At 39.3% G+C, this 13,694-nt stretch overlaps 1 protein-coding gene across 2 annotated transcripts in view; it reads left to right on the top strand.

The window, feature by feature from the left end:
• The window catches only part of zmp:0000001082 (integrin alpha-D), a 94,250-nt gene that overhangs the window by 60,337 nt on the left and 20,219 nt on the right, over positions 1–13,694 (top strand). For both annotated transcript variants that reach the window (XM_061908310.1, XM_061908319.1), the window contains exons 21-23: positions 1,306–1,385; positions 1,461–1,541; positions 5,456–5,531. In XM_061908310.1, coding sequence (XP_061764294.1) covers positions 1,306–1,385; positions 1,461–1,541; positions 5,456–5,531 — 237 coding nt within the window. The remainder of the gene's footprint in view (positions 1–1,305; positions 1,386–1,460; positions 1,542–5,455; positions 5,532–13,694) is intronic.

Genomic DNA, 13,694 nt, shown 5'->3' with positions numbered 1-13,694 from the left:
GACTAAAGACAGGTCAGTCTAGTACCCACACTCTTTTACTATGAAGCCACGCTGTTGTAACACACGGCTTGGCATTGTCTTGCTGAAATAAGCAGGGGCGTCCATGATAACGTTGCTTGGATGGCAACATATGTTGCTCCAAAACCTGTATGTACCTTTCAGCATTAATGGTGCCTTCACAGATGTGTAAGTTACCCATGCTTTGGGCACCAATACACCCCTATACCATCACAGATGCTGGCTTTTGAACTTTGTGCCTATAAAAATCCGGATGGTTCTTTTCCTTTTTGTTCTCAAGCACACAACGTCCACAGTTTCCAAAAACAATTTGAAATGTGGATTCGTCAGACCACAGAACCCTTTTCCACTTTGCATCAGTCTATCTGAGATGAGGTCAGACCCAGCAAAGCCGGTGGCATTTATGGGTGTTGTTGATAAATGAGTTATTACGATTATAACGCTTTGCATAGTAGAGTTTTAACTTGCACTTACAGATGTAGCAACCAACTGTAGTTACTGACAGTGGTTTTATGAAGTGTTCCTGTGCCCATGTGGTGATATCCTTTACACACTGATGTTAGTTTTTGATGCAGTACCGCCGGAGGGATCAAAGGTCACAGGCATTTAATGTTGGTTTTCGACCTTGCAGTAATTTCTCAAGATTCTCTGAACCTTTTGATGATATTACAGACAGTAGATGATGAAATCCCTAAATTCCTAGCTCGTTGAGAAATGTTGTTCTTAAACTGTTCGACAATTTGCTCACACATTTGTTCACAAAGTGGTGACCCTCGCCCCATCCTTGTCTGTGAATGACAGAGCATTTTATGGAAGCTGCTTTTATACCCAGTCATGGCACCCACCTGTTCCCAATTTGCCTGTTCACCTGTGGGATGTTCCAAATAAGTGTTGGATGAGCATTCCTCAACTTTTTTGCCACTTGTGCCAGCTTTTTTGAAACATGTCGCAAGCATCAAATTCCAAATGAGCTAATATTTCCAAAAAATAACTAAGTTTTCCAGTTTGAACGTTAAGTATCTCGTCTTTGCAGTCTATTCAATTGAATATAGGCTGAAAAGGATTTGCGAATCACTGTATTGTTTTTATTTACAATTTTCGCAATGTGCCAACTTCACTGGTTTTGGATTCTCTACATTTATTTGGTATATTATAATTTTTTTCACAGTTACATGTGGCCCCATAACTGTGACATTGCTCATGGTGAAAATAAAGTTGTTGAACAATAGTTGGACTATTCCAAATCAGAAGGCTTCTCTTAACACAATTTTGTTTGTTTGTGTCAAGGCAACATTTCAAACTTCTTTCCACATGAGCACAGAGTATGCTTGGAATGACACGATTGCTATTGGTGTCACCGGTAAAAGGTAAAGTAATCATTTGACTGTTTGACATTTTCATTTGTTGAAATATGATCCCATAATGCATGTTTGTATTTTTAGTGATAACAACAACAACAACACCGTGGCTGCGGTAACCAAACACCTCCCAGTACAATTTGAAATTAAAATGGCAATCACAGTGTAAGCACCGCTTTTCTTTGTCTTATACTTTCCTGCTCTTATTGTACATATTCCCTGTTGTTCTGTACAAAGACAAATACCGTATTTTTTCGGACTATAAGGCGCACTAAAATCCTTTCATTTTCTCAAAAATCGACAGTGCGCCTTAGAGCCCGGTGCGCCTAATGTATGTCAGGATTCTGGTTGTGCTTACCGACCTCGAATTAATTCTATTTGGTGCATGGTGTAATGATAAGTGTGATAAGTGTGACCAGTAGATGGCAGTCATACACAAGAAATGCGTGTAGACTGCAATATGATGGCAGTAAACAACATCAAAACTTTAAATGTTCCATTGAGTATACAGAACAGGGGTGTCAAACTCAAATACAAAGTGTGCCAAAACCTAAAACTGAACAAAGCTGCGGGCCTAGGTTGAACAAATTAACCTTTTAATAGGGACCCAAACAAGTTTCGCATTGAATATTGAACAAGCAAGGCTTGAATAACTTTATAGTGACATGCAAAATCAACTTTCAAATAATAATAACAATTAAAGCTGCAAGCAGCGATGGACGGGACCAACTTTTGCTGGTGTTTCCTGCCTTTACCCATTCAACATATCTTTACCTGCATATTACCTACCTTCCCTGCATCTTGGGGTCACACTGGTGCTTCTTTCTTTCACCCATACATGCTGGTGCTTCCTGCCATCACCCTGACAACATATTTTTACCTGCACATTACCTACCTTCTCTGTACCCTGGTGTCAAACTGGTGCCTCCTTCTTTCACCCAGTTAACATATCTTTACCCGCACATTACCTACCTTCTCTGCATTGTGTGGTCACGCTGGTGCTTACTGTTTTTAAGCGGCCATCTTGAGACAGCAGCAGCGCAGCAACATCAGCGAAACCGTTCTTTGGAGGCTCGTAAAATCATAACCGGAGCAATTAAATAAACTCTTTGTGCAACTTTTAATCAGAAGGGTTCAATCTCTTTCCTGTGTGAGTTTGAAGCCGACACAACAAGCGCGTTTAGAGGAGATAATGTTTGAAAAAAGGTGACGGGTTTTTACAAAACTTTTGTTTTGAAGGGGTAATTGCCAACTTCTTGATAATTTTTGCTGAAGGATGTCAACAAATGAAATGTAGGTCTAAGTGAGACCTACATATACGTTTTTGTTTCATGTCTCTACAACATTCCTACCGGAAGTTACAAACAGTTGTGTCTGTGTTTTCTTCCATGGGGCAGTTTTGTCCGTTTTATTCCTAGGGGGCGCTAGAGCGCAATTTTAAGGTTTTTTTTTTTTTTAATTAAATCGCTATTTTTGCCAGTCCTGGTGTGTGTGTCCAGTTGAGTGAGTTTTGAAGCATTTTTAGGAGGTCGAATTACAGCTCAAAAAGGTAAAAATGACCTTTTTTAGAAAACTTTTTTTTGGAAGGGGTGTTTGCCAACTTCCTGTTGATTTTTGCTGAATAATGTCAATGTATGAAATGTAGGTCTAAGTCTGACCTACATAGAGATTTTTGTTTCATGTCTCCACGACATTCCGGAAGTTACAAGCAGTTTTGTCTGTGTTTTTCCTAGGGAGCGCTAGTGCACAATTTTGAGTTTTGGGTTTTGTTTTGTTTTTTTATTAGATGGCAATTTTTGCCAGTCCTGATGTGTGTGTAAAATTTGGTGAGTTTTGAAGCATGTTAAGGGGGTCAAATTACAGCTCAAATAAGTGGCGGTATAATAATAATAATTAAACCTTACAAATACAATCGGGTCCTCTGTCCCAAAGGGACATTCGGTCCCTAATAACAATTACAAAATATCAATGGCATATCAAATAAAAATTTAAATAAAAATGTAATGCCTCTTTTCTATTTGCAGCCTTCTTAGGTAAATATCAAATTAAACTTTTTCCACAGGCTAATAATACATTTGAAAATAAAATAACAATAATAAATAAATCAAACATTCAAGCCTTGAAGTAGAAAGAGAAAGTGCATGAATAAAACGTTAATTATTGCTCAGTTTGCTACACTGATTTGCTTTAACACTTAATATTTTGTACAAGCAATGCTTACATAACTCAATGGTGCAAAATCCACTTTCAAAAAACAACGTTTTCTTTTATGTCCATAGTTCTGCCATTGTGGGAGTTTTTGTTTATACCCTTTGTTTTTGTAATACTTTTGAGTGCTAAAATTAAAAGACGTCATTAACTTCCTGCCATGTCCGATACAGTCGCTTCGCACCTCGGGAAAACAATCCACACCATAGTCCTAGTCTTGACAGTTCTGTTGCGTTTACGTTGTGTTACGGTGCGGATGTTCTCCCGAAATGTGATTGTTATTCTTGTTTGGTGTGGGTTCACAGTGTGGTGCATATTTGTAACAGTGTTAGAGTTGTTTGTACGGCCACCCTCAGTGTGACCTGCATGGCTGTTGACCAAGTATGCCTTGCAGTCACTTGGGTGGGTGTATCAGACGCACATATTATGTGACTTGGCCAGCACGTTGTTTGTATGGAGGAAAAGCGGACGTGGTGACAGGTTGTAGAGAACGCTAAAGGCAGTGCCTTTAAGGCACCCCCCCATTATTGTTGACCGGTCGGAGATTGGGAGAAATTCGGGAGAATGGTTGCCCCAGGAGATTTTCGGGAGGGGCGCTGAACTTCGGAAGTCTCCCCGGAAAATCGGGAGGGTTGGCAAGTACGAGTATTAGCGGTGAAACAGGTGTTGCAGGGGCATAGCCGCTGTATAATACCGGCGAGCCAGCTCTAATGTTAATTTGATATTGCCTCAAGGGCCAAATGAAATTACACGGTGGGCCAAATTTGGCCGACGGGCCAGAGTTTGACTACCCTTGATACAGACCATTACACACGGCGCTCAAAAATCTGTCAAAATATTTTTAGTACGACTTCGGTAAGCTGTGAAGCAGCACCGCATTAATGTCGGCGCATTAAACATACAAGTATTATTATGGTGCGTATATAAGGACTGCAAAATGGCACCTGCTAACAGACGTGTTGTTTCGCAATATTATGCAAAACCAACTTTTCATACCTTTTGGTACCTGCTGATGTGTATTTGGGATCTGCATAAGTCCTAAAAATGTGTGCGCGCCCACCATTGTCATAAGCTTATCCTTGTTCTCTACCTTCTTATGTGGCATTCATCTTTAATTGTTGCCATTTCTAATATAAAGTAGCGTTAAGTTCTTACTTATATCTGTCAGTAGCAGAGGTGGGTAGAGTAGCCAGAAATTGTACTCAAGTAAGAGTACTGTTACTTTAGAGATTTATTACTCAAGTAAAAGTAAGGAGTAGTCACCCAAATATTTACTTGAGTAAAAGTAAGAAGTATATGTATATATATATATATATATATATATATATATATATATATATATATATATATATATACACACACACACATATATATATATATATATATATACATATAAATATATATATGTATATATATATATATATATATATATATATATATATATATATATATATATATATATATATTGTCGAGGTTACTGTGGTTTATCTGTTATACAGTGCTCAATACCGGGGTAGAGCGTTAAGTCGATACGTTAGGTCAGGAAAAAACACGGAGGTTATTTCATCCCTACAGGCTTGTTTTGCAGGTTTCCCAGCTAAACTCCCCTGAAGAGCAGGGAAACCTGCGAAACAGTCTTGTAGGGAGGAAATAGCCCCCTTTTCCAGACTTAACGTATATATATATATATATATATATATATATATATATATATATATATATATATATATATATATATATATATATATATATATAATACCCATATATTGGCAAGTGTATTAAAAAATTGATTGGTAGTGTACATTTATAATATTTAAATAAATATATATTTATGGATATATATTTATGTATATATTTTTTTATTTTTTCAGGAAGGAGGAGACCACCATGTATTTGAAATTCACAGAAGAGGACACAGCCCCCAAAAGAATGATTATTCAATATAAGGTACAGTCGATTGTCAAAGGTACAATCAAACAGTATATGCAGTACATCATGTACAGGATCTGTTTTTCAAAATATACGTGTGTTCTTTGCAAAACCTCTGCTTACTTCCGATGGATACCGATATTGATACAATCTTATATCAGCAGGAATCATACTAATTTTTATTATTTTGTAGTTGAAATGTTAGAAAAGGTTTTATCATGTAAAATGAATCAAACAGAGAACCATGATTGGCATGAAAAGACTAACCTTGTTTACAAACTGGAATATACTAATGCTGTTTTAAAGGGGGCCTATAATGAATTTTTTCTTTTATGATCTGAAAATGTTGTTCTGAACACGGTTTTTGAGGTTTCTGGTTGTGTTTTTTTACAGTCTGGCTGACAATGAGCCATGACATCGTATCAGATGTGTGACATGCAGGACGTACAGTCGTGGTCAAAAGTTTACATACACTTGTAAAGAACATAATGTTATGGCTGGCTTGAGTTTTCTATAATTTCCACAACTCTTTATTTTTTTGTGATAGAGTGAATGGAGCACATACTTGTTTGTCAAAACATTCATTAAGTTTGTTTATTTAATGAATTTATTATGGGTCTACTGAAAATGTGACCAAATCTGCTGAGTCAAAAGTATACATACAGCAATGTTAATATTTGGTTACATGTCCCTTGGCAAGTTTCACTGCAATATGGCGCTCTTGGTAGCCATCCACAAGTTTCTGGCAAGCTTCTGGTTGAATTTTTGACATCTCCTCTTGACAAGATTGGTGCAGTTCAGCTAAATGTGTTGGTTTTCTGACATGGACTTGTTTCTTCAGCATTGTCCACACGTTAAACCACGTTTCTGAAACCTTAATAATAGCCTTTACCACTTTTGACGTGTGTTTGGGGTCACTGTCCTGTTGGAACACCCTCTGCGCCCAAGACCCAACTTCCAGACTGATGATTTTAGGTTGTGCTGAATAACTTGAAGGTAATCCTCCTTTTTTATTATCCCATTTACTCTCTGTAAAGCACCAGTTCAATTGGCAGCTAAACAGGCCCAGAGCATAATACTACCACCACCATGCTTGATTGTAGGTTTGGTGTTCCTGGGATTTAAGGCCTCACCTTTTCTCCTCCAAACATATTGCTGGGTATTGTGGCCAAACAGCAAAATTTTAGTTTTATCTGACATCACATGGATAAAGACTGTAAATGCTGATAAAAACAGCTTTTTTTATGCAGTATGAATCGATCGACAAGTGTGCTGTTGCACCAAATGTTTTGACTCAGTCAATCTATATGTTTATGAAGTTTTTTTCCGACTGTGTCTGGGGAAAATGATGACTTTGAGATATTTATTAAAACAGTGTACATTTTCAAAATATACATTATTATACTTTTGGAGAAGGTGGGGTGTGGTTTTATTTGCCATCTGGGAATGACTCTAGAATTGAATAGCTTGCAGACAGACTGAAAAAACGGGTTATAAAAGTGACTGTGAAGCAAGATACGCAAGATTTACACCCAAAGCATATCCAATACATATCATCTAGACCACAAGGAAGTGTTTTAAATGTGGATTCAAGTCATTATAGGTCCTTTTTTAAGTTGATGTAGAATTCTAACTTATATATATATATATATATATATATATATATATATATATATATATATATATATATATATATATATATATATATATATATACAAACCCTGTTTCCAAATTAGTTGGGAAATTGTGTTAGATGTAAATATAAACCGAATACAATGATTTGCAAGTCATTTTCAACCCATATTCAATTGAATGCACTACAAAGACAAGATATTTGATGTTCAAACTCATAAACTTTTTTTTTTTTGCAAATAATAATTAACTTAGAATTTCATGGCTGCAACACGTGCCAAAGTAGTTGGGAAAGGGCATGTTCACCACTGTGTTACATCACCTTTTCCTTTAACAACACTCAATAAACGTTTGGGAATTGAGGAAACTAATTGTTGAAGCTTTGAAAGTGGAATTATTTCTCATTCTTGTTTTAGGTAGAGCTTCAGTCGTTCAACAGTCCGGGGTCTACGCTGTCATATTTTACACTTCATAATGCGCCACACATTTTCGATGGGAGTCAGGTCTGGACTGCAGGCGGGCCAGGAAAGTACCCGCACTCTTTTTTTACAAAGCCACGCTGTTGTAACACTCGTCTGGCTGAAATAAGCAGGGGCATCCATGATAAAGTTGCTTGGATGACAACATATGTTGTTGCAAAACCTGTATGGACCTTTCAGCATTAATGGTGCCTTCACAGATGTGTAAGTTACCCATGCCTTGGGCACTAATACACCACCATATCATCACAGATGCTGGCTTTTGAACTTTGCGCCTATAATAATCCAAATGGTTATTTTCTTCTTTGTTCTGGAGAACACCACGTCCTCTGTTTCCAAATATAATTTGGCTCTGCATAGTAGAGCTTTAACTTGCACTTACAGATGTAGTGACCAACTGTAGTTACTGACAGTGGTTTCATGAAGTGTCCCTGAGCCCATCCATCCATCCATTTCCTACCGCTTATTCCCTTTTGGGGTCGCGGGGGGCGCTGGCGCCTATCTCAGCTACAATTGGGCGGAAGGTGGTGTACACCCTGGACAAGTCGCCACCGCATTGCAGGCTGTATTTAGTGACAGTGGTTTTCTAAAGTGTTCCTGAGCCCATGTGGTGATATCCTTTACACACTGATGTTGGTTTTTGATGCAGTACCGCCTGAGGGATCAAATGTCCGTAATACCATTGCTAACGTGCAGTGATTTCTCCAGATTCTCTGAACTTTTTGATGATTTTATGGACCGCAGATGGTAAAATCCCTAAATTCCTTGCAATAACTCGTTGAGAATTGTTGTTCTAAAACCGTTCGACAATTTGCTTACATAGTGGTGACCCTCGCCCCATCCTTGTTTGTGAATTACTTAGCATTTCATGGAAGAAACCTCGTCACGTCCGTTGTGTCCTGAGCAAGACACTTCACCCTTGCTCCTGATGGGTGCTGGTTGGCGCCTTGCATAGCAGCTCCCTCCATCAGTGTGTGAATGTGTGTGTGAATGGGTAAATGTGGAAATAGTGTCAAAGCGCTTTGAGTACCTTGAAGGTAGAAAAGCGCTATACAAGTACAACCCATTTATCATTTAAGATGCTTTCATACCCAATCATGGCACCCAACTGTTCCCAATTAGCCTGCACACCTGTGGGATGTTCCATATAAGTGTTTGATGAGCATTTCTCAACTTTATCAGTATTTATTGCCACTTTTCCCAACTTCTTTGTCACGTGTTGCTGGCCTCAAATTCTAAAGTTAATGATTATTTGCAAAAAAAAAAAGTTTATCAGTTTGAACATCAAATATGTTGTCTTTGTAGCATATTCAACTGAATAGGGGTTGAAAATGATTTGCAAATCATTGTATTCAGTTTGTATTTACATCCAACACATGTTCCCAACTCATATGGAAACGGGGTTTGTAAATATATATATATATATATATATATATATACTGTATTTATATACTGTATACTGTATATATATACTGTATATATATATATATACATATATATACAGTATGTTGTGTATATATATATATATATATATATATAAAAGTGTGTATGTATGTATACATATATGTATTGATATATATATATATATATATATATATATATATATATACACACACATACATACACACAAACGTCTGACGTGTCTACATTTTAAATTGTTTTTGGAAACTGTGGATGTGGTGTCCTCCTGAACAAAGAGGAAAAGAACCATTCCGACTGTTCTAGGCGCAAAGTTCAAAAGCCAGCATCTGTGATGGTATGGGTGTGTGGCATGGGTAACTTACAAATCTGTGAAGACACCATTAATGCTGAAAGGTACATACAGGTTTTGGAGCAAAATATGTTGCCATTCAAGCAACGTCTTTTTCATGGACGCCCCTGCTTTTTTCAGCAAGACAATGCCAAGCCACGTGTTACAACCGCGTTGCTACATAGTAAAGGAGTGCGCATACCTGACTGGCCTGCCTGTATTCCAGACATGTCTCCCATTGAAAATGTGTGGCGCAATTAGAAGCGTCAAATACGACAACTGAGACCCAAACTGTTGAACAATTTAAGCTGTACATCAAGCAAGAATGGGAATGATTTCAATCTGAAAAGCTTCAAAAATTGGTCTCCTCAGTTCCCAAACGTTTACTGAATGTTGTTAAAAGGAAAGTCCATGTAACACAGTGGTAAAAATACCTCTTTGCCAACTTTTTTGCAATGTTTTGCTGCCCTTAAATTCTAAATTAATGATTATTTCTCAGTTCGACCATTAAGTATTTTAAGATTAAGATTAGTTTATTCCAAAGTGGACAATGCAATTTCATAAAACACAAGACTACATGTTTAAAAAAGCCAGAATTAGCCAGAATACTACTTTTCATCTGTAGTAACATGATGTAAGAAAGGCAGTCAAATTACAATTCAGAAGAAAAAGATAAGAAAGGGGCTTCACGGTGGCAGAGGGGTTAGTGCGTCTGCCTCACAATACGAAGGTCCTGCAGTCCTGGGTTCAAATCCAGGCTCGGGATCTTTCTGTGTGGAGTTTGCATGTTCTCCCCGTGAATGCGTGGGTTCCCTCCGGGTACTCCGGCTTCCTCCCACTTCCAAAGACATGCACCTGGGGATAGGTTGATTGGCAACACTAAATTGGCCCTAGTGTGTGAATGTGAGTGTGAATGTTGTCTGTCTATCTGTGTTGGCCCTGCGATGAGGTGGCGACTTGTCCAGGGTGTACCCCGCCTTCCGCCCGATTGTAGCTGAGATAGGCGTCAGCGCCCCCCGCGACCCCGAAGGGGAATAAGCGGTAGAAAATGGATGGATGGAAGATAAGAAAGAGAGAGGAAGAAGAAAAAAAGCACACGATACATTTATGATATGATAAAAAATAAAATACAACATTACAACATAACATTTATCTCAGCATCAAAACAGGCTCATCTTTTAAGCTGCCAGCTATAGGCGTTGATAAGCCACATTTTCAATTTTGTCTTTGCAGTCTATTCAATTGAATATAAGTTCAATCAATCAATCAATGTTTATTTATATAGCCCTAAATCACTAGTGTCTCAAAGGGCTGCACAAACCACAACACAAGCCACAACGACATCCTCGGTAGAGCCCACATAAGGGCAAGGAAAACTCACACCCAGTGCGGACGTCGGTGACAGTGACAATGATGACTAAGAGAAACCTTGGAGAGGACCGCATATGTGGGTAACCCCCCCGGGGACCGAAAGCAATGGATGTCGAGCGGGTCTAACATGATACTGTGAAAGTTCAATCCATAGTGGATGCAACACAACCGTGAGAGTCCAGTCCGAAGTGGATCCAACACAGTAGCGAGAGTCCCGTCCATAGTGGAGCCAACAGGAAACAAACCCATGCGGATGTGGATCAGCAGCGAAACAGCAGCGCAGAGATGTCCCCAGTCGATACACAGGCGAGCGGTCCATCCTGGGTCCCGACTCTGGACGAGCGGTCCATCCTGGGTTCCGACTCTGAACAGCTAGTACTTCATCCATGGCCACCGGACCGGACCCCCTCCACAAGGGAGAGTGGGACAGAGGAGAAAAACAAAAGAAACGGAAGATCAACTGGTCTAAAAAGGGAGTCTATTTAAAGGCTAGAGTATTTCCAAATGAGTTTTAAGGTGAGACTTAAATGCTTCTACTGAGGTAGCATCTCGAACGGGAGGGCATTCCAGAGTATTGGAGCCCGAACGGAAAACGCGCTATAGCCCGCAGACTTTTTTTGGACTTTGGGAATCACTAATAAGCCGGAGTCCTTTGAACGCAGATTTCTTGCCGGGACATATGGTACAATACAATCAGCAAGATAGGCTGGAGCTTGACCGTGTAGTATTTTATACGTAAGTAGTAAAACCTTAAAGTCACATCTTAAGTGCACAGGAAGCCAGTGCAGGTGAGCCAGTACAGGCGTAATATGATCAAACTTTCTTGTTCTTGTCAAAAGTCTAGCAGCCGCATTTTGTACCAACTGTAATCTTTTAATGCTAGACATGGGGAGACCCGAAAATAATACGTTACCGTAATCGAGACGAGATGTAACAAACGCATGGTTAATGATCTCGGCGTCGTTAGTGGACAGAATGGAGCGAATTTTAGCGATATTATGGAGATGAAAGAAGGCCGTTTTAGTAACGCTTTTAATGTGTGACTCAAACGGGAGAGTTGAGTCGAAAATAATACCCAGATTGTTTAATTGTTTGATTGTCAAATGTTAAAGTTGTATTACTAAATAGAGGTCAGTATCTAGCACGACCGATAATCAGCATTTTCGTTTTTTTGGCGTTGAGTTGCAAAAAGTTAGCGGACATCCATTGTTTAATTTCATAAAGACACGCCTCCAGCTGACTACAATCCGGCGTGTTGGTCAGCTTTAGGGGCATGTAGAGTTGGGTGTCATCAGCATAACAGTGAAAGCTAACACTGTATTTGCGTATGACGTCACCTAGCGGCAGCATGTAGATGCTGAAGAGTGCAGGGCCAAGGACCGAACCTTGGGGAACTCCACGCGTTACCTTAACATAGTCCAAGGTCACATCGTTGTGGGAGACGCACTGCACCCTGTCAGTAAGATAAGAGTTAAACCAAGACAGGGCTAAGTCTGACATACCAATTCGTGTTTTGATACCTCAAGTTTAGTCGCACGCCATTTGCGTTACAGCTTTCTACATGATAATTTCTGAGCACTAGTTTCTTCTGTAAACCATGGGGTACGCATTTTTGGAGCCTTTTTTAACTTCAGCGGTGCTATACTATCAATGGTTTCGCGCAGGGCGTCGTTAAAGTTGTTAGTGAGGTTATCAATGGAGCCCACATAATTTGGGAATGGTGCCATTACCGAGGGCAGTAGGCCAGCAAGAGTTGTCGTTGGGGCAGCATTAATGTTGCGGCTGCTGTAGCAGTTATTATTATTATTATTATTATTATTAGCTTGCCAAACATGAGTCTGAACCTCGAATTTTATAAGGTAATGATTGGACATTATTTTAGTATAAGTGAGTATCATAACTTTGAAAACGGTGATACCCCTGACTAGTTGCGATGCGTGGGTTCATTTATTATTTGTGTAAGACCACAGCTATCGATTATAGTCTGGAGCACCACGCACGGTGGGTCCGATGGGGTATTCATATGGATATTAAAGTCCCCCATTATAATTATGTTATCTGCGTGCGTCACTAGATCAGCAACGAACTCTGAGAATTAATTGATTAAGTCCGAATAGGGCCCTTGGGGGCGGTAGATAACAGCCAGGTATAGAGGCAGAGGTGTGACAGACCTCATTGTAAGCACCTCAAATGATTTATATTTATTATTTAGGTTAGGTCTAAGGTTAAAGTTTTCGTTGTATATTAGTGCGACCCCCACACCCCTTTTAAGGGGACGGGCAATATGCGCATTCGTATAGTTAGGAGGAGATGCCTCATTTAGCGCAAAAAAGTTGTCTGGTTTAAGCCAGATTTCGCTGAGACCGATGACGTTAAGATTGTTGTCTCTGATGACCTCATTAACTAATAATGTTTTGGGAGACAATGATATTATATTTAAAACGCCTGTATCATAGGTAGTCGGCTGTTTTAAGGAGTTTTTGATTAAATTATCCGTGTAGCAATATTATTAATGTTGCGTTTATTTTGCGTAGTGCACTTAAAATAATTACGACCATATCTAGGAATTGATATGACGGGAATTTTACGATCGTTTGCTTGGTGCTGCGATAAAATGAACACATCATAATTTGCCACCTCAGTAGAATGTATGTCCAACTCTGAAGCAGTCATAAGAGAAAAAACTTGTTCTAACTTAACTGACTCCTCACCCAGACCAGTAGGCTCGCATCTTCCATTTAAATCCAGCTTCAGGATGGAAGGAAGCGGTGTTCTCTGGGGATTAGCCTTTTGCTTTATTGTTAGCCCAGCTCGGCATCCGCGCTTCTGTTTCCGATCACACCGCATGCGTGTCTTCCTATACTCCGCTGCTTCACAGTCTGCTGGATGTAGCCGGTGAAGTATTCCCATGCTTCCGAGGTGGTCCAACATACACACATCTTTTTAGTC

Source organism: Nerophis ophidion, linkage group LG01, assembly GCF_033978795.1.
Source record: "Nerophis ophidion isolate RoL-2023_Sa linkage group LG01, RoL_Noph_v1.0, whole genome shotgun sequence".
Taxonomy (NCBI): Eukaryota; Metazoa; Chordata; class Actinopteri; order Syngnathiformes; family Syngnathidae; genus Nerophis; species Nerophis ophidion.
Note: the sequence above shows the minus strand (reverse complement) of the source record. Positions and strands in the feature narration are given on the sequence as shown.